This window comes from Lagenorhynchus albirostris, chromosome 9 (assembly GCF_949774975.1).
Source record: "Lagenorhynchus albirostris chromosome 9, mLagAlb1.1, whole genome shotgun sequence".
Classification (NCBI taxonomy): Eukaryota; Metazoa; Chordata; class Mammalia; order Artiodactyla; family Delphinidae; genus Lagenorhynchus; species Lagenorhynchus albirostris.
This window is the reverse complement of record NC_083103.1, coordinates 49,866,479-49,887,430: the sequence shown is the minus strand read 5'-3', so window position 1 is coordinate 49,887,430 and position 20,952 is coordinate 49,866,479. Positions and strand designations below refer to the sequence as shown.

The 20,952-nt window shown below is 49.2% G+C and overlaps 1 protein-coding gene across 7 annotated transcripts in view; it reads left to right on the top strand.

The window, feature by feature from the left end:
• The window catches only part of CLPB (ClpB family mitochondrial disaggregase), a 179,218-nt gene that overhangs the window by 113,821 nt on the left and 44,445 nt on the right, over positions 1-20,952 (top strand). For all 7 annotated transcript variants that reach the window (XR_009542451.1, XM_060159912.1, XM_060159908.1 and 4 more), the window contains 3 exons: positions 4,683-4,797; positions 15,176-15,253; positions 16,511-16,566. Coding sequence is in view for 6 of the 7 variants with exons in the window: in XM_060159912.1 (XP_060015895.1) it covers positions 4,683-4,797; positions 15,176-15,253; positions 16,511-16,566 (249 nt within the window). In the remaining variant the exon portion in view is untranslated. The remainder of the gene's footprint in view (positions 1-4,682; positions 4,798-15,175; positions 15,254-16,510; positions 16,567-20,952) is intronic.

Here is a 20,952-nt window from a genome sequence, read left to right as displayed (position 1 = left end):
ACAAGAGACAAACTGCAGCTTGGCCTCTCTTCTCTTCCCTCCTCCATGCTTATCCTGTTCTTGTCCAGGGTCTCATTCTGCCTACCACCCCTAACCTAGCTCCTCTCTCAGTGAATGTACTACCAGGTTTATTATCAGACCTGTTCCTGAGGAATGCCCAACAGTAGGTGTGCTGCCATACCCCTTCTCCCTGTAACCCTCCTCCGCAGATCCTCTCTGCCCAGCCACCCACTTCCTAGCGAGAGCCCAGCTAGGCTTCGCCTCGGCCTCCCAGGCCTTTCCTGTAAATGCACTCAGAGCCAGGAGGGGTGCCATATTAAATCAAGAATGATGGAAACCAGTGGCCATGATTATCCAGCCGAGATGAAGCATTGGGAGCTGGTTGCTGCTAGCTCCAGGTGAGGGCTTCTGAAGCTAATTGCATGTGGCTTTTATTAAGAAGATGATCACTCCCCCACTCTTGCTCTCCTGGGTAGCTTCTTGGGCCTCTCAGCCCAGTGCCCCCTACTTTTGCAGGCTGGGTCATCTAACCTGTCTTCTCCTCCATTGGAATCCTGTCAAAGCAGGGCCTTGACCTCAGTCCCTGTAGCCTTCCTCCCCATTTCCTCAGAAAGCCGGGAACAGCAGTAGCCCACATTCATAGACCCTTACCAAGTGCCTTCTCCCATCCTTCTCTCTCCTCTCCCCCAAATAGAATATATACAGACCAAATGTTTTCCTTTCCTAGGTTCTTCCACTGGTTAGTTTTCCACAAGCCTGAACTCATAGCTCATGCCTTAAAAAGTCATTCATTCATTCAGCATATTTTTTAATATAAACTCTGTGCTAATAAGCATTAGGAAAAGAGCATGAAGCAGTAACCTTCTACCTGGTTTAATCCCATTGTCCTGTACATTTTTATCAAAAAGTCTGATCCAGTTTCAGAAGTTTCCCTGAGGAGATATATAGGGCTTCAGGCTGGGAGGGAGTATGCTAGAATCAGGATGTGCTCAGATTTAAGCCATAGGTTGAATCTTTCCCAGTACCATCTAGAAAGCTCCTGAGAAACCAGCCAGATCACAGTGCAACCTTTCCCCCATGCTCACCCCCGTAAAAGTCAAGAACCCTTTCCCATTGCCCAAGAAAATAATAGGAATACTAAGATAACCTAAAATCATGACAGTGAAGTCGAGTTATAGGAGGTAGAAATATTTCCCTGAAAAAGACTTAAGGAGGCTATGGTGGCCGTACCCAGACCAACAAAGTGGCGGGAAATGTCATGTTAGGCTTTGCCTGTAGCAAAGGAAAGAAGATATGTTTTGTGAGGCCCCACAGACTAATAGATGAAAAGTACCTAGATATGGAGTTCTCTACCGCGTAAGGAAAATTGACAGGCAGAGCTGAGCCACCCCAGACAGTAGAGGCGTCCTGAGAACTCAGTTGGTGTTGAGACTGTACCCTGCAGACCCAGGGTTCCTAGGGGGAGAAGCCTCAGGAACCACACTGGGGCAAGTGGGGGCATCCACGTGGACTTGGCCTCTGGCTTCTGCTTAAGCCAGAGCAACTGTTCCCCTTATCTGTGGGCTCCGTGCAGATTAAATTAGTTAAAAGGGTTCCAGCACCAAAACAAAAACAAACAAACAAAAAAGGCACTGGTTTAGATAATCAGTTATCAAAATGCAGCAAAGGAGAAGTTACATTTATCAGAGGCCTGCCACGGGCCAGGTACTATGCTGGCCACTTGAGTCTCTCACATAGCGACTTCTACATACACATTTGTTGTATGCCAGAGACCTATCAGTTGTTTCATATACATCACCTCACTTAATCCTCACAAGGATCCTGCAAGGTAGGTGTGAGTACCATCACCGTGTTAGAGATGCGGAAACTGAAATTCAGGGAGGTGAATTAACTTCCCCAAGGTCAGCTAACTAGTAACTGGATTAGGCAAGGTCTAAATTCACATCTTTGTGGAGCAAAGCTGCTTCTTTCTGCCACACTGTGTGCCCCACTGTGAGCCAGAAGAGGAGTCAAACTCCAGATGGGGACTACTATAAGAATTCAGTGAGACACTACATATAAAGTGCTGAGTACCGTGCCTTTCACACAGCAGCTGTTCCACAAACGGTAGTTACCTCATTCGGTTGGCAACATGTATTGACTTCTTCTGTGAGTAGGGCCCTATGCTAGGCGCTGGAGCTATAGCAATGAATAAAACATGGGCTTTGTCACTACGGACCTCATGTGTGGAGTAAGGAGACATAAACAGTCAGTTAAATAAGTGCTCTGGAGGTCCCGGGGCCAGGGCAACAGGCTCCTTAGGCAATTTGGTATTTAAACTGAGATCACTTAGAGGTAGGTGGGAATAGAGAAGACTTTTGTGCTGAGGGAGCAGTGTGAGCAAAAGGCCCAGAGGCAGGAATACCCATCCCTGAGGGGAAGTGATGAAACAGACCTAACAAACCCTCCGAGGCCAGCTTCCTTCTGCAGCCAGACTGACTGTGAGCTGGCCAGGCCGCTGGCCAGTGCTGTACCAGCAGGTATGTGTGCATCTCACCATCAGAGCCTTCCACCCCAGTGGACTCGAGTGCTGAGAGGGGCTGAGTGGACAGGGAGGAGGAAGCAGATATATGCCTGGAGTCGGCAGAGCCAGGTGATGTATGTGGCGCCTGAGGGAGCTGCACGATGACACGCTGGATTCCAACCAGCAAGTGTTGCTCCACTGGGATCAGCGCCGAATTATTGCTCCGTATGAAACCCCGGAACTGATGGGAGCTTTCAGTTACAGACTGATAGCAACAGCCGAAATTGGATTGTTGGCTATTTATTTTTTTTAACTTCTGTCAAGGTCACTACCTTAACAGGAAAACACTGCCCAAGCAGCAGGTATTTTTCATCCACTCTCCCTGCAAGAGCAATCTGCAGCCACAACTTTTGTGACAGGGCCATACCTTGGCAGCTCGCTTTCTAGAAAGCTGTCAGTATTACAGGGGCCCTAGGGGAAAGAAGCCTCCTGAAGACCCAGGTCTTTCCATCCCACTTCAAGACCTGTTTCCTTCCCCCACCCTCCATCCCCTGGCCTCCATAAATGCTTTATCATCAGACCCACACACTCACCCCTCCTTGCCCAGTCTCCAGATAGTCCCACAGCTCCCACCTAGCCCAGTATTCCAGCTCCTTCAAGCCTCCTGTCTCCCAGAATTGTTCCGTGCTTTATGTATCCTTCCCTTCTCTGTACTCCTACATCACCCAGTCTAGCTGTTAATTTCTCTTTATATCTGTCATCAACTTCATTTTTGCAAATATTCACCAGATGCCTCCACTGTGCCAGGACCCGTGCCGGGAATAGCAGTGAGTAAAAGGCAGTGCCTACCCTCAGGGGGCTCATAATTGATTTGGAAGACAGAATCACACACATGCAACAAACTGGTTTTCAAGTAATTTTTTTTTTTTAGTGATAGGTACAAGGCTAGAAATAGGCACACATGCTTTGGAACCATGAGGGAAATGGCTAATTCTGCCTGAGTAGTATTTGTGTACAGACCCTGCCTCTCCTCCCCTGCACAACTTTGAGCTTCCTGAGAGCAAGGCCTGGCTCTTCTCCCTCGCAGCAGGACCAAGCTCGGGCCTCCTCCATCTGCCTTTTCTGAAATGGACCAAGCCGGAGGCCAGACACATGCCAGGCACTCAGCATCATCTAAACCTCCCAGGGGGCAGGGTATAATCCTCCTCCTTCCCCCTGCCCCACCTTTCCATCATTGCATGCACAGGGCCAGGCACACAGCAATTGCTGAATAGTTGTGTTTAATTGAAATGCAGTATCATTGAAGTAGAGGGTGTTCGTAGCTCTGGTTTAAAAACCAAAATGGTTTTCAAGAGGTTAAGTGGAGGACTTCCCTGGTGGTGCAGTGGTTAAGAATCCGCCTGCCAATGCAGGGGACACGGGTCGATCCCTGGTCTGGAAAGATCCCACATGTCGTGGAGCAACTAAGCCTATGCGCCACCACTACTGAGCCTGCACTCTAGAGCCCGTGGACCACAACTACTGAAGCCCGCACGCCTAGAGCCCGTGCTCTGCAACAAGAGAAGCCACCACAGTGAGAAGCCCACACACCACAACAAAGAGTAGCCCTCACTCACCACAACTAAAAGAAAGCCCGCGTGCAGCAACAAGGACCCAACACAGCCAAAAATAAATAAATAAATAAATAAATTTATAGAAAAAGAGGATAAGTGGAAAAGGAAAGGAACTTATATTTGTAAGCACTCAGTGCACATCAGCCATGATGCTAGGCACATTCTATATACATTATCATATTTAATCCCCAATTTACGGAGGAGAAAACTGGGGCAAAGTAACTTGCTCCAGGTAATGAGCACATCTTGTAAGTGATAGAGCTGAGATTCGAACCAAATCTTCTGTCAGACGCCAGAGTCAAGGGTTAGTTTACTAGCAGTACTTACTAGCAGGGTGAGGCAGGACCCCTGAGCAGTGGCCACCCGAGGTAGGGAGATGAGGTGAGGCCTAGGTCGAGGGGCAGGGGGAGGACTGGGCCAGCCTCCAGTGGTCATGAGCCAGAGCTGTGCATCAGGACCCTCAGAGAAAAAACCCTGTGTTTTTCCCCCCTGGGTTGGGGGATAGAATGAAACTAGGATCCTCCTGGGCCCAGCACTCCTGAGCCAGCTTCCCTCTCTCCCCACAGTACCAAGAGAAGCAGCGGAAACGTGAGGCCGAGGAACGGCGCCGCTTTCCCCTGGAGCAGCGGCTGAAGGAGCACATCATTGGCCAGGAGAGTGCCATCGCCACAGTAGGTGCTGGTGAGTATGCGAGATGCTGGCCTGCACCAAAAAGGGCAAGGAAGCTCGCGGTCTGCCCTAGTGAGCTGTAGTCCTGCTGTCTCCATGCTGGGGAGAAGTAGCTAATAATAATACAACATAACATTTGTTGAATACTTCCTATGTTCCAGGCAGTGTTCTAAACTCTTTGCATATGTTGTGTCATTTAATCTTTACAGCAACCCTATGAGGTTGGTGCCATTAAATTCCTCTTTTACAGATGAGGAAGCTGAGACAGAGCACTTCAGTAATTTGCTCAAGGCTGCCTTCGTATGCTTTGAATTTAACTCTAACCTTCATCTGGTCTACTGCCCCCACCCCACCCCCATTTTTCAGGTAGGGAAACTGAGACCCAGAGAGGAACAAGAGTTTGTCCATCACTAGTAATGTAGCAGTTGAGCCAGAACTAGAACTTTTATCTTCTGTCTCCCAGCACAGGACTCTGCCACACTTCAGTATAATTTGTCAGCAGCTGGTTCAATTTTGGGGAAAATATTCTGAACAAGTCTTGAGTGCCTTCTTCTCCACCTCAGAAGTTCTTTATGTCCGATACTTTGACCCCTGGGAGCTAGACTGCCTGCTGGTGTAACTCCTAATCTAATGGCTCTCCTCCCCATGCAGATCCCACTAGAGAGATATATCAAACTGAGATTCTGCTCAGGATGGTGGCCTCACTATTGTTCCTCTACTCAGGTGCATGACTCCCTGAGGGTGACCTCAGACAGGTGAGGTAAGGTCAGTGGAACCCTATGCCTGGCCTAGACAAGGGGTATCCCCCAGGGCAGTGGTTCTCAAAGTGGTCTCTGGACCAGCAGCACCAGCATCCTCTGGGAACTCGTTGGAAATGTAGATCTGAGGCCTCAGCCCAGACGTATGGAATAAGAAGTTCTCGCAGGGGGCCCCAGAAATCTGTGGGTTTTGTTTTTGGGGGTTATTTTTTAATTTATTTTTTTGGCCATGCCATGCAGCTTATGGGATCTTAGTTCTCCGACCAAGGATTGAACCCAGGCCCTCGGCAGTGAAAGCAGAGTCCTAACCACTGGGCCCCCAGGGAATTCCCCAGAAATCTGTGTTTTAACAGGCCCTGCAGGCAATCTGATGCTCAGCTCAAGTTTAAAAACTTCTTTCCGGTACTTCCCTGGAGGTCCAGTGGTTAGGACTCTGTGCTTCCACTGCAGAGGGTGCAGGTTCAATCCCTGGTCAGGGACTGGGATCCCGCGTGCCACGTGGCTTAGCCAAAAAAAAAAAAAGAAAAATTAAAAACCTCTTCCCTGTGATGTCGTGGTCAGTCCCACTCACATGTTGCATCTGGTGCTGCATCTAGTCCCACCAGATGCAGCCCAGCAACTGCCAAGGCCAGCACCAGTTCTCGCCAGTAAAAGGAGAAATGAGTCTGAAATTGTGGTGCCCCTCTGGAACATTCTGGAGTGGCCTTGTCAGCCCTAGGAAACCTATTAGAGGAGTCATTGAACAATGAAGGCAGTCACCCCTGTGACACACTAAGCCCAGCCCAGTCTCCATCATCCTCACACACCAGTGGGACTGTTAATTTCTCATTATATCTGTCATCAGCGTCGTTTTTGCAAGTATTCACCAGATGCCTCACACACCAGTAGGATCGTGAGCCCCTCATCAGGGGCCTGACCATCAGTGAATAAGAGGAGCCCATAGGGACTTCCCTGGTGGCACAGTGGGTAAGACTCCACGCTCCCAATGCAGGGGGCCCAGGTTCAATCCCTGGTCAGGGAACTAGAGCCCACATGCATGCCGCAACTAAGAATTCACATGCCGCAACTAAGGAGCACACTTGCCACAACTAAGGAGCCAGCAAGCTGCAACTAAGGAGCCCTGGAGCTGCAACTAAGGAGCACGCCTGCCACAACTAAGGAGTCCACATGCTGCAACTAAGGAGCTGGCGAGCTGCAACTAAGGAGCCCACCTGCCGCAACTAAGAAGACCCAGTACAACCAAAATTAATTAATTAATTTAAAAAAAAAAAAAAAAGAGGAGCCCATAGGCCAGAGCTGCCTCACCAGCTAGAGGTCAGAAGGCTGCCTGCAGGCACACACAGGAGCCAGGGAAAGCTTTTATGAATACACAAGTTCCTGCTACTCAGGCCCAGACCACACCAGGCTGCCCTTTTGGGTCTGGATACCGACAGCCACCCTCAGCCACCACTTTGGAGGTGGCAACACCGCACTCTGTGTCTGAGGTAGAGGGGAAGGAGACCTGGGAACTCTTGAGTTGAAGAAGAGAGGAGGAGGAGCCCATGGGAGAGACAGGTGACCTAGCAGAGATCTGAGAAAGCATATCCTGCTGGAGTCCCATGTCCACTTGGGCCAGAACTGCAGCTGCCATCATGATATTTTCCCCCCACTTCTTACACAGCCCTTTCCCAGCAGGTTGTCTGCTCCTCTTACCTCCTGCTACTCACCAGCTTCTCAAGCCCATAAGCTATGAAGCTCCCAGAAGTAGCTGGGGGGAGAGGGAGGATCAACCAGGGCTCAAATCGTAGGTGGGCCACTTACCAGCTGTGCAGCTCAGGCTGGTCATTCAGCTTCTTTGAGCATCAATTTCCTCATCTCTGTACCGGGGAGCCAAATCCAGGACTGTCGGACTGTAAAGCACATGCTTCTTCCAGCGTGTACCAGATAGCACTCAACAAAATCTAGTCCCCTTCCTCAAGATGTTTACCACCTAGGGTTGGGTACTGTGCTCTACAGGTCAGGCCCACAGTTATTTCCTTCAACCCGGGACTTATCCCTAGTCCCAGCCCCAGACTGGTCTCTTCCCCAGGTCCTACATCACCTTGTCTGTCCCTGCCCTTGGCCCAGAGCAGGAGTAGATGATTCCACTCCCCACCTCCTAGGACCTGTCAGAATGTCTGCCCCGAGTGCTTCCTTCTATCCAAAGCTCCATTCTGTCACCCGAACTGCCTCAGATCTGGAGGCAGATCTTTGTCCTGTGGTATGTAGGTTGACCCTGCTATGGCTCCAGTGATGCTGGAAAAGATACAGAGGCTGTGGATGGCCTGGGCTGAGGGGTTGGTATGTTCTCTTCCATTTGTAAAGCAGTAACTGTGCACCCACCTTGCTAGAGGCCCTGCAGCCAGGATCACACTGATAATAGATTGTGTTCAGCTACAAACTCAGGTGAAGCATGAGGCACTCTTTGGGTTGGAATTTGTGGCAGGTAAGCAGCAGCCAGTGCCTCAGGACCTGAAGACTGAAGTAGGTGCAGGAGAGGGAGGCGGATCTAGAGGGTAGGCCAGACCTCCCTGAGTCCTCTAGGCTAGTGTCAGATATGTGCTGGGGGCTGGCTGGGTGGAGCCTGGCACCCCAGGGGTACCACGAGGATGGGCAGGCAGAGAAGTGCCGCAGAATGAATTGATTTGATAAATGGCCATTTATTACCCTCACGAATTGACTGAAACCAATTTCGGTCACATCAACCCCTGGTAAGTGCTGGGATATTGATTTGTGCAAAGTAATACAGTGAATTTATCAGTGTGATCCCCAGCTGCAGGGCTTCTAGCAAGGCTGGCGCACAGTTACCGCCTTACAAATGGAGGAGATAAAGCACCAGCCCCACAGCCCAGGCCCCCATGGCCTCTCTGGTCTTCTGGGGTCACTGGAGCCAAAGCAGGACCAACCTACAGACCACAAGCCAGAGCACTGACATTGAAAGTGAGGCTCTCCATCCAGAATGCAGAGCCGTTCTTGAACATGGGGAAGGGGAGGATGCCTGTTCTACTGGGCAGACCTCCTGGGAGCTCAGAGCCTCTGTGTCCCACCATCCTCAGAAACGCAAGCAGTTGTCTATTCAGCCCATTCAGAGCTAGACTCTGCCCCCCTCCTCCAACCCACCCTCCTCCCATGTTCCTGTCTCAGTAAAGGCACTACCGTTCCCTGGTCTCCTAAATAGAAACTTAGGTGTTTCCTTGGTCCTTCCCTCCCCCTCACCCCTCACAGCCCATCAAGTTCTATCATTGTAACTCTCTGTTCTTCTCCCCTCTGTTCCTAATACCGCTGCCCCAGCTCAGGACCTCAGTATCTCCCATGTGAACCAAGCAGTGGCCTCCTCACTGGTGTCTCTGCCTCCTTTTCTTTCCCTGTAATCACTTCTCCCCAGCTAGAGTGAGCTTTGTAAAGTGTAGGGGGGAAAAAAAAACCTGTTTAAAATCTTTGAGTGGCTGGCACACAGGGCCCACCCCTGCTGCTCCCCCTCCTCGGTTGCCCCCACCCGTCCCCACCTGGCACTGCACAAAACGGCTGCTTCTGCTACCCCGCATGTGCTGTGTTGATCTCCTGCCTGCATTTGTTGATGCTGCCCCCTCTGCTTGTAATTCCCTTTCTTCTGGCCCCTTCCCCACCCCAGCCCTGCCCGCCTCCCACACTCGGGCTGGTTTTTACTTAGCCTAACTCAGTTCAGGAGCAATAGACTGTAGACTCCTGAGGGCAGAGACCATGACTGAATCATTTTTGTTTTCCCATGTCCTGGCACAGCGCTCTGCTCGAAGTAGATGCTTCGTGAAGTTTGTCAGATTAATTATTTTGGTATGGCCCTTTGTCCATCTCTGATGTGCTCTGAGGAAAGAAGAGAAGCTGTAAGCCCGCTTTCTAGTTGTTCACAAGCATACTAGGAATGTGACTGTAGCGAAATAGTTAATTACAACACCCACACTACTCAGCCTTTGACCCCTTTTCCCCAGACCTGCTCCAAGAAGCTTTTTCTGGGCAGCAGGTCATCTTGCACACCCTGTCACTCCCTCTGACCAGGGGCCTGTCCCCAGAACCCATTGCATCTGGTTCCAGTTGACTCAAGCCCATGAACTCCCCCGGGAAGCTCTACCACCTTGACTGCTCTTCCAAGGTCTGTCCCGAATTCAGAATCTCCACATCAGCCATGTGCACACAGTAGGCGCACCATCCTGTCTTGTGCTCCACGTCCCTCTTTGACTAATCCAAAAATGTAACCTTCCTAAGCACTGCACCTTTCTGGACCCTCCCTTGGAGTGCTGTTTCTAATCTGAGAAATACATCCAGGTCGTCCCTGCGTTGTAGAGAGACAGTGACTGATTTAGAAAACTTCTTACAGTTCCACTTCCCCACCTCACCACTTCAGGTGTCCCTCCTGTGCGCCTGCCATTCTTATTGTCTGGACTGCCCTGCCCTTCCACTCACCTGCTGGGACCCTCAACACCGAGGCCTCCTCCAGGAAGCCTTCCTTAGCCCTCCACCTGGGTGCAGGGCCCTTTCTCTGGGCTTCCCGTGGACATCTTTTAAAACTGAACTTACCACATGGCATCAGTGGTCTTTCTCCCTCCCAAGGTCAGGAACTACCTCTCATTCAGGTCTGTTTCCCCAGGGTTGGTACACAGGTGTGTAAAAGGTTGAACTCAAGTGAACTCAAATGAACAAAGTCTGAGACCATCTTGACGTTCTGCCTCTCCTCAGCACAAATTCTGATCTCAGCCTCTTTCTGGAAGGGTGTCAATCTTCCCTTCAGGGATCCCTTACCTCACAGCATGCACATAGGCACATATAATGGGTGGGCTCAACAAAAGCTGTTTTTTGCAATTTTAATACGTAACCCCTTAGTAGCAATAGTTTGTCTTCAGAAAGACTAATCCTTACAGACTAAGAAGAGAACTCTCTCTCATCATCCACCAAACCCAAGGCACCAGTATCCACTCAGTCAGCAGATACTTCTTGAGCTGTGCTCCTCGAACCTATAAGCTTAGATAGGAAATTGCTAATAGACATTTAGATGACTCAGCCATGGAGTCCCTCTGAAGGACAGGTTTCCCTAGGAGGTGGCACAAGCATGGAACAAACATGTTCCAGTTAGGTTAAAAAAATCTCTCCCACTGCATCACCAGAACTTATCAGGAAAGAAGAGTCAGCCTGCCCAGACTCCCCCGGAACCTTGAGCTAGATGGAGGCAAAGGCCTGGCATGGGAGGAGGAGGCAGTACTTTTGTCTCACTTTGGTTTTGCACACACCAGGGCTTTCCTCTGGAATGTCCCTTCATACCCAAACTGCCTGGCCATCTCTCCCTCATACTTCAGGCACAAATGGCTCTTCCCACACTTCTCCCAGTTGCTCCCATCCCACTTGGAACCCACAGTTTTCATAGCAGCGTTCAACCAAAAGGCACAAACCTTGTTTTAGGCTTCTTTGTAGGTGCCCCAGCACTCAACACAGAGCTTTTTTGCTGAGCAAATGAATAAGGCTCCCTGGAGAGAGGTTAAGAAGAGAGTGGAAACCTTATTCACCCAAGGGTGGTAGTAGTAGTAGTAGTAGTAGTAGTAGTAACCAGTTAAAGCCATAAGAGACTCTTGGGTCCAGGCCTCACTCTTCTCTGTAAAATGGGAGTTGAAGTGTCTGTTCTCTTCCCCTTGTGATTCCAGAAAAACCAAGAATTAATTCATTTAGTCAGCACACATTAAACCAGTGATGGGCAAGAGTCCCTCAGGAAATAGAATGCCTAGCACATGCACCCACGGAATACACAGGTTGAGGCACACCCTCCCCCTGATACGAGGGCAGAGACAGATGAAACCTGTTCCACTGCCCCCCTTTGAGCCTCAGTCTCTTCTTCTGTAAAATGGAGGTAATGTCTACTTCTCTGAATTGTTGTAAGGATGAAAGAGAGATCTGTAAAATAGCAAAGCTAATGGCAGCTGCCACTACTGCTGCTATGACTACCATTATTTTTATTATTATTCCATTCTTTGCAACTTATAGCCATTAACTATACTATACTATAGCCATTAACTCATTTTAATCTTCATGTGGGGCTGACTGAGCATGTATGGCTCTTCCCATTTTATAGATGAAGAAACCAAGCCTCTAAATCAGTAAGTGTTTTACTCAAAGTCAATCATCTAATAAGTGGCAGAGCCAGGACTCCAAACTAGGTCCTGTAACTCCTGCCCTCTCCATCATACTGCCCCATAGATGAACATAGGAGTTAATGGAGCAGATGTGATGTGGTGGAATAAACAGGAAAGAGTTGTTGCAGGTGAGACTTAGGATGGTCTGGTAGTGGTTGACATGGTCAGGAGAAGACGTTCTGGTAAGGGGAAGAACCCAGCAAGGAGGCCCTGGAGCTGGCTCAGCATGTGGAGAGGCTGCCAAACCTGTTGGAGCTTTCAGAGATGGGACTGGCCAGAGAAGGGGCTGAGCTGCCTGCTCAGGGAACCTGACACCATCTTAAGCCCAGAGAGCAGTGGTCAGGATATGGTCAGGGGCAGGGGCTCCTGAGACCATGTATGGAATGGCTGAGCCAGCCAGACTGGAAGACTGCAGTGCGGTGGCTTTCCAGGTGAGGCAAGGGAATGAGGAGATGTTGTGGTAGGGGAGAGCCAACTCCTTTCTCTAAACTCCTGAAGCACCAGTTCATGCTCAGGAGCTAGCCAGAGCCAGGGTTAAAGCCCAGGTTCATTTATTTACCTGTGTAGTCTTGAGCAGGTCACCTAACTTCTTTATATATATTTCCTCGTCTGTAAAATGGGAATCAGGTTACCTGCCCTGCCAGCCTCATGGGTTCATAACCAGCCTCAAATGAAGTTATGTCTACAGAAGTTCTTTACAGACCCTGAAGTGCTAGCAGAGGAAGTTGCTGCATTTGCTTGTCCACAGAGCACCAATACCTGTGGCCACATCCCAAATGGGCCTATCCAGGTCTCTGTCTGTCCCAGCCTCTGCCCCAGCCTGACAGAACCCTGAGGCACCCAGCCTTGGTCCTCAGCCACCCTGCCAACCACACACCCCAGGGCCCGCCTTCCCCAGTCTTTCGTAGCTGCTTCCATTTTTCATTCTGTCGGACGCCATCTGCTTGGCCATTTTTCTCTTCAGATATTATTAGAAATATCCAGAGTTGTAATTGTTTAATGGTTGGCATTTTGCCTGTTTCACGGGGAGCCCAGATCAAGCCCACCCCAGACTCATGCCCTGGGTCTGGCAGAATTGACCAGGGACAGCTGTGCAGTGGAGTCTGCTTGGCATTATAAAGAGCTCTCTCCCAGGTGCATTATTAGAAAAGAAGGGGGAAAAGATGGCCCCTGGCGTAATCCAATTCCGCATTCTCCATGGTGTTTTTGAACTGCATAGCCCAGAGGCATGCAGCTCTTGGTGGGCTGGGAAGCTTCCTGAAAGAGAAGTCAAGATCAGAACCTCAGGTTCATGACACCTGGGGAACCCTGGTCCCCCAGGCCACCTGTCTGAGTGATGCCTGGATACTTTTGCCTCCCCAAATACCCCCATGAAGCCTGAATCCAGTTTTTGCTCAGCTTCTTTCCAACCTAGATTCTCAACTTAGCCAACTTTTGGAAGAGTGTGACTCCTTTCATATAACCCCTTCTGTCACCCTTGCCTCAACACACATCCATACATAATGTTCACAGAAGTCTAGCCTTTGCCATTTTACAGTATCTCCACCTCCCCAAATACCCCCACCCACAGGGTCTTGTTTCTGTCAGGACACTGGGGGCTCCCTCTCACCAGGCTGGGACTTCTCCATCTTCATCCCCAGCCTTCAGATACCTATGAGGTCTGTGGATTCCCATCATGTCCAGGCCTTCCGGAGGACCAAGCCAGTCAGTTTAGAGATGATCTGAGACCTAGCCCAAGGGAGAGGTTAGACAGTGTTTTCTCAGGCCCCTCTCAGGAGTCTCAGGGAGTATCTCCCGAGCAGGCAGAGTGGCTAGTCTGGTGTCCGTGAGGTTGCACAGTTTTTTTTTCTGCTGAGGCCAGAACTAGAAAGTATCTTAGGTAGAAGCATTAGAGATTGAAGTGACAAAGCCCACAGTGTGGACCTGAACTCCTAAGACAGGGATTCGAGACCTCTTTGATCTGATCCCACCCACAAGTACTCATGTTCATTCCTGTCTCTCCACCTCTGTCATGCTGCTGCATTTGCCCCCTCCAGATCCCACCCAGTCTCTGTGATCTGTCATCAGTCCCACTTCTTCCAAAAGCCTTCCCTGATCTCTCCAGCCACTTCTTTGAAACCCAACCACACAGATTATACCACACAGTATAGCATTTAGGATCTTTGCACCTCAAGAATGGACGATGCTTCCCTAAGACTGTCAACTCTTCCTCCATTGACTTGGTTTCCATGCCTTGTTCTCTGACATATATCCTTTTGCTCATCTCCCCTTAACGCTCTGGGGACCAGACCATATATGCTGTTCCATCTGCAGGATGACCTTGACATTGCACAATGGTCTCTCCCCTTCCTTCTTCTGACGGCCGTGTTTCCGTTTATGGCAACCCAAATTGATACTAGCTTTTGTAAGTAACCATATGTGACAAAAAAAGAAGACAGGTTTAGAGATGCAACTCTAACATCTCCACCAGTCAGCTGGTAATCTACTAGTTGTGTGACTTGGGCAGATCTCTTTATCTCTTGTTTCAGTTTCCTGTTCAGTATGATGGAGTTGAAAATAATATTTTCCACTCAGGGTATGGGTCTTGAGTAATAAAATGTTGGCGATTTTTCCATTGGGCCTAGCAGATAGCATGTTTAATAAATGATTCTTCTGATTGTTCTGCCTCATTCTGTTCCTACTCTTATACTTGAGTGATGCTTCTGAGCCTGACTCTTCCACTCTGTGGTTGTTCACTTAATTTCCTCATCTTGCACATAGAACCCTTGAAGAGGAGAGGTTAGCACTCACTCTAGCAGAGCTGAGCCCTGGGGAACCTAATACGTGTTTATTCCCGTTCCCCTACCTCTGCCCAGTGGAGGCCATGTTGGTGGAGGTGCTAACCAGGTGGCTCACCGTTCCATGCCCTGAGCTCCACACTACCCTTCATTGGCTTCCAGAAAGTGCATTTGGCTGTATTTCCTAACAGCAGATGAGATCTTAGTTCCCCCAAATGGGAAAGAGTTCAGAGCTCACACCCCAGATCCCCAAGGGCCTGCCATGGGCTTCTGCCTCTCCCATTTGCATAGGGGCAGGCTCAGACTCCTGCCAGTGGTGAGTAGATGGGTTACCAGTGGAGAGCTAAAGTTCCTCTCGAATTCTCCTTCACCAGCCCCCCACCCCCTTCACCTCCATTCACCATCCACCCGCCTTTCAGTTTCCTTGGCAACGCTGAGTGCTCATCCTGGAAAACTTTATCCGAAATCTGCTCTGGGCAGCTTTCCAAATCCATGCTAACCTGATTAGGTGTCTCTAGGGGCCTTGCCAGCTAATCAGATTAGGCAGCACTAATGGTAGTGAGGACTTTGAGTGGGCGCAGAGCAGTAAAACATATTGTATACTTAGTGATAATTATCCTGCCTTTTGTGTCATTGATTTATCTGCCTCCCTCCCTGTCCTCCCGTCTTATGTGTTTGGCCATAGCGATCCGGAGGAAGGAGAATGGCTGGTACGACGAAGAACACCCTCTGGTCTTCCTCTTCCTGGGATCATCTGGAATAGGTAACTGGAAGTAGATCAGCCTGTGGGGAAGGAGAGCTGGGGGAGCCCCAGCTGCTATGGGCCAGAGTCACACGACCCACCTCTCATTCAAATCTAGCTCCCAGAACAACTTCCTCCAAATTACAGAGCCAGCAAGAGGATCATCTGTCACATTAGGAATAGCTGGAATTATGCCCCTCCCTCTGGAAGCTGTGGTGCAGGACCTACTTCACCTGGAAGGCCAGGCCCTTGGGGTCCTGTGAGTCCTGGTCCAGCCACTCTGCAATCCCAGAGGCTGCCCTTTAGGAACTGAACCACCTCCACTGCCCAGTGCACCAGCCTTATCTAGTGTAGCCTGGGACATAACCCTCTAGGAAGCTAAAGAAAGCCCCTGATAGCCAGCACAGTGCTAAGTGCATAGCAAAATTGGTTGCAGTGAAATGGGTCGGGGATTTTTATAGCCATTTGGGCTGGATTATCTGAGGCATTCTCACCCCCTCACTCTCTGCCCTCACAGATACTTCCCACTGCCACCACCACACCACCACCACCTCCCGTTGTCTTTTTGTTTTTCTCTCTCCCATTGTCTTGATAGGGAATTTCATGCATCTGTTGCCTCCTCTTCCCCTCTCAGCATCTTCATGGGTGCTCCCTCAGATGTAGGGTCCCAAAGGGTTACCATTACCTCACATGATACTATAGAACTTGACACATACCAGATAGTGACTTCCAAAGGCTTGACCATCATGCCAAATGGCCCTTCAGAGCCACCACTTCGGTATTATCATTCCTTCTTTATGTTGCAAAGCAAGGCTGTGAAGCCAAGGAGAGGTGCTTTTTATCCTCTCCCAGCCTCTTTTTGGCCTGTGGCTCCAGGGCCTGGCTGGATGGCAAGACCGTGGGTGTCCAGAGAGATACGGTGCAGTGAGCCAGGAAGTCAGGGTGCTCCTAGGACAGGCAAGGTTTATGCTGGGCTTCAAAGGACAGGATGGCTCTGGATTGTAAGAGTCAACCTCTCACTCTTAGGATGCTGCTGTAGAGAAAAGGCTTCAATCCCCATCCACAAAAAATCAAGATGCAATGCAGACTTTGATTCTGGTCCCAGTTTTACCATTAATTCCCTTGGTGACTTTGAGAGAGTCACTGACCCTCTCTGAGCCTCAACATTCCCATCCATAACATACATTATTTCCAGCATCCATGCATTTCTAATATGCTTTCATCACAGGAGATAGTCATCTGGTCCTAACGCAACACTTCTCTTTTCCTTCTTATTAGGAAAAACAGAACTGGCCAAGCAGACAGCCAAATATATGCACAAAGATGCCAAAAAGGTAAGGGCTGGGATCTACGCCCAATTGGCAGGCCATGGAGAGCTCACCACTCCTGCTAGCCCAAAAAATCCTAGGCTCCCTGAATCTGGCAATAGCCAATCAAAAAGATGGGCCCTGGCCCAGGAAGCAGGCCTCAGCTATGGCCCCAACTTGGCCACCAATTGCTCCAGGAATTTGGGCAAGTTATTCAACCTCTTTGTGCCTCAATTTCTTCATCTGTGAAATAGGATGAATAATCCTTGCCCTGCCTGACTCTTGAGGCACTTGGGAGAACCCAGTGAGATTCATTTATACAACATTTCTAAGCATCTACTCTGTGCCGAGTATTGTACTAGATCCTGATAATACAGCGTTCATTAAGACACTCCCCTGCCCTGAGGAGCTCAGTCTTGAGGGGGAGACAGCTTTAGAAACATATCACTACTGTCCAGTGCCATCAAGGCCATGCTAGAGGGAGTCTCAGACCTGTAGGAGAAAAGTAGAAATAAGAGGATTTGCTTTTCTACATGAGCTTTTTTTTTTTTTTTTTTTTTTTGCGGTATGCGGGCCTCTCACTGCTGGGGCCTCTCCCATTGCGGAGCACAGGCTCCGGACGCGCAGGCCCAGCGGCCATGGCTCACGGGCCCAGCCGCTCCGTGGCATGTGGGATCCTCCCGGACCGGGACACAAACCCGCGTCCCCCACATCGGCAGGCGGACTCTCAACCACTGCGCCACCAGGGAAGCCCCATTCTACATGAGCTTTTAAACATGATTTCTTAATGCCCTAAGCTATGAGGTGGTCAGTCTCCTTTTTCCCATGACCCAGAGGCCTGGATTCTCCATAGGACAGGGCTGTGCCCATCCCCTTATTCAGACTCTGGCTTTCCAAGGCCTGCTCAGTTTGACTTTCTAGACTGACAGGAAATACTTTCACACAGACAGAAATGTCAGAGCAGTCCTTGGAGATTGCAGAAACATTTCAACTTAAAGCCACACATTCTTCTTCCTACTGGCCTTCCCAGTGTGGAGGCATCACAGGTTGCCCATGACCCTGGATGCCCTTGCCTACTTTCTGTGGAAAGCCTCCCCAGCTAAGGTGATGAGGAATTGCCCAGGCCTCCGCCAGCCAAACTGCCAGCAACAGAGTCCTGGCCACCTCCTTTCCTGCTTTTGCCTAGCTCCCCCTTCACCACCTCCCTGAGGGCCTGGCAGCCACAGAAACAAGGTAGCTCAGGCTGTGTCCTTCTGAGCTGCATTCATAGCCCCCTTCTACTGACTCTGCCAGTAGCTGTCTGTGAGCTGTCTCAACCAAAGCTAGAGCAGACCCACTCAACAGGCAGGCAGGCAGGCAGGCAAGAAGCAGCGCATGGCATGCTAATATGCTCCAACCGAAATAGCGTTTTTAAGACAATTCATCAGGTTGGCAGCGATTGAAACAATTAGCACTCTGGAAAGGGCCATAAACTAGCAAGACTATTAGGGAAGATGCAGTTATGGGCAGGAACCACCTGATTAGGGATGAAGAATTCCAAGTGGTTTAATTTTAATACTGTCAGAAAGGTTAATATTTAATTACAAATCATAATCTCCTTATCCAAGCTGTCTTAATATGTCTTCATACACAGTGGAAGTAGAAGGAAGGTATCTGCTGACTTGCTGGTGTAGAAAGGAGAAGGGGCTTGATAAAAGACTGATGATGCAGGTCATTTTTCAGTTGGAGCATCTAAACAAGAGGCAGATTTCCATCAGTGCAGTGTGTCCTGAAAGCTGATGATGGCATCCTTCAGTACATGCCTCACCTAGGAGACGGAGTTAACACCGTCACCACTTGGAGTCAGTGGCTTGGGTGATCCAGGCTCTGGAGTCAGCCATTCCTTGGCACAGGTTCTACTGGTCCTAGACGGGTTGCTTTACCCCTCTTAAGTTTCAGCTCTTGCCTCAAAGTGAAGCTAATCAGTCCTGTGTCTAAGGTTGTCGTGAGCATCAAGTGAGATACTATGAATCACAGAGAACACAGGTTCTAGCACCCAGTAAGTGCCTGATCCCTTGTCTTATATTTATTCATCACTCTGTACTTTCCACAGCAGTACTCCCATCCATTATCTTATTTGATCCTATAAGGAAGATAGCATAAATGCTAAATTAGACCCACTTTTTAGATGAGAGAACTGAGACCCTACAGCATTAAGCATCCAGAGTCACCTGTTAGGGGAAGAAGTAAAATCAGAATCCAGTCTCTCAACTCTTCTCTCAGAACTGTTGTTCTCAGCCACAAGAGGAGGCTAGATTATAAACTTGTCCATTTGTCCCCATGTCACATAGGGAGATGAGAGGCATGAGAAGCCCAATATAACCATGTATTTTATTTTTAAATCATAATTGTTGCTTCTATAAAACTTCTACCTTCACCAGCCCTGAGGACCAACTCATTACAGCATCTATGTCTAGCACAGACATTCTCTGGACATGTAACAGGCATGTTTGAAACCTGCCTTCAAAATCTGAGGGTTCTGGGCTTCCCTGGTGGCACAGTGGTTGGGGATCCGCCTGCCAATGCAGGAGACAAGGGTTCAAGCCCTGGTACGGGAGGTTCCCACACGCCGCAGAGCAGTGACGCCCGTGTGCCACAACTACTGGTCCTGCACTCTGGAGCCCACGAGCCACAACTACGCAAGCCCACGTGCCTGGAGCCCGTGCTCCGCAACAAGAGAAGCCACCGCAATGAGAAGCCCACGTACCGCAACCAAGAGTAGCCCCCGCTCACGGCAACTAGAGAAAGCATGCACGCAGCAGGGAAGACCCAACGCAGCCAAAAATAAATAAATAAATAAATAAATAAAATTGAAAAATAAAACAAAATCTGAGGGTTCTGGACTGTAAGCTGTCTAACCAGGGTACCTGACATCACCAGGACCCACGGAGTGATGTGTGGGAAGTGTCATGTACAGGGCCCAGTGTAAAGGAGGACTGAGCACTGACCTGGGAGTTGGTGACTTGAATTCAAGTTCTGGCTCTCTGATCCTTAGTTTCCTCATTTGTAAAGAGTCACAATACCTCCAGACCTGGCTGCCTCTCAAGGACTTGTTTGCACATTTTTATAATTTCTTTTTTATTATTAATTTATTTATGTTTGGCTGTGTTGGGTCTTCATTGCTGCGTGCGGGGGCTACTCTTCGTTGCAGTGTGCGGGCTTCTCATTGCGGTGGCTTCTCTTGTTGCGGAGCACGGGCTCTAGGCACGTGGGCTTCAGTAGTTGTGGCACACGGGTTCAGTAGTTGTGGCTCGAAGGCTCAGTAGTTGTGGCATATGGGCTCAGTTGCTCCATGGCATGTGAGATCTTCCCAGACCAGGGCTCAAACCTGTGTCCCCTGCCTTCGCAGGTGGATTCCTAACCACTGCGCCACCAGGGAAGTCCTGTAATTTGTTTAACAGACTTGTGAGCTTATTATTTTTCTCTCATTAACCTCTACTATTTCTCCCAAATTGAGCAGCTTTGTTAACTCCCATTATTAGGGTTAATAATCCTTGAGAAGAAACCTTAATGGCATTCCGTGATTTCATCCTAAAGTAGGGTGGTGAAGCCCTAACGACTGCAGTTATAGTGGCAGTATGATGAAGGGATCAGGAGCAGGGCTCTGGGTCCAATGCTAAACTACTCTGTGGAGTTGGCTGAGATCTCTGTTTACATCAGTTTTCTCATCTGTAAAATGGATTCAGTAATGGTGCCTGTCTCACTGGATTGTTATGAAGGTTAAGTGAGATAATGATGTAAAATGCTAAACACCATTCTTGGCACATAGTAAGCAATCAGTACATGTTAGATATAATTGTTATTATTGTTGCCTCACTTCTAGATAACCCTAAGGTAAGATCATTTGAAACCAAAATTATTCTAGCCAAGAAAATCAAGCCCTTAGATTTGTTGAGAGTTACTCAGCAAATCAGTAGGACTAGGATAAGAACCCAGGTAATTTGACATAAGCGTAAGTGAGCACTGAAGTCTGTACTCCCTGTTATCTTGGGGCATTGATTGACACTGGTTCTGGACACAAAGCTCAGAACCCTTCAAATGAAGATGCCAAGAGCCCAGCTGATTGATGGAGTGGGAAATATGAGGCAGGAGGGTAGAGTGGCTAAGAGCACAGGCTTGGAGCCAGATTGTCAAGCTTGAGTGACCTTGGGCAAGTTACTTTAATCTGTGGTTCGGTTTTCTCATCTGTAAGGTGGGAATGATAATACTACTTTTATCTCATAGACTTACTCACATTCTAAACCCTTTATAGCTTGCTTATTTAGAACATCGCCAGACACATAGTAAGCGCCCAGTGAGTGTCACCTATTATCCAGATACCCATCTCGTGGCTTCCAGCTCATTGCTCCCTCTGGGCAGCACTCCCAGCTTCCC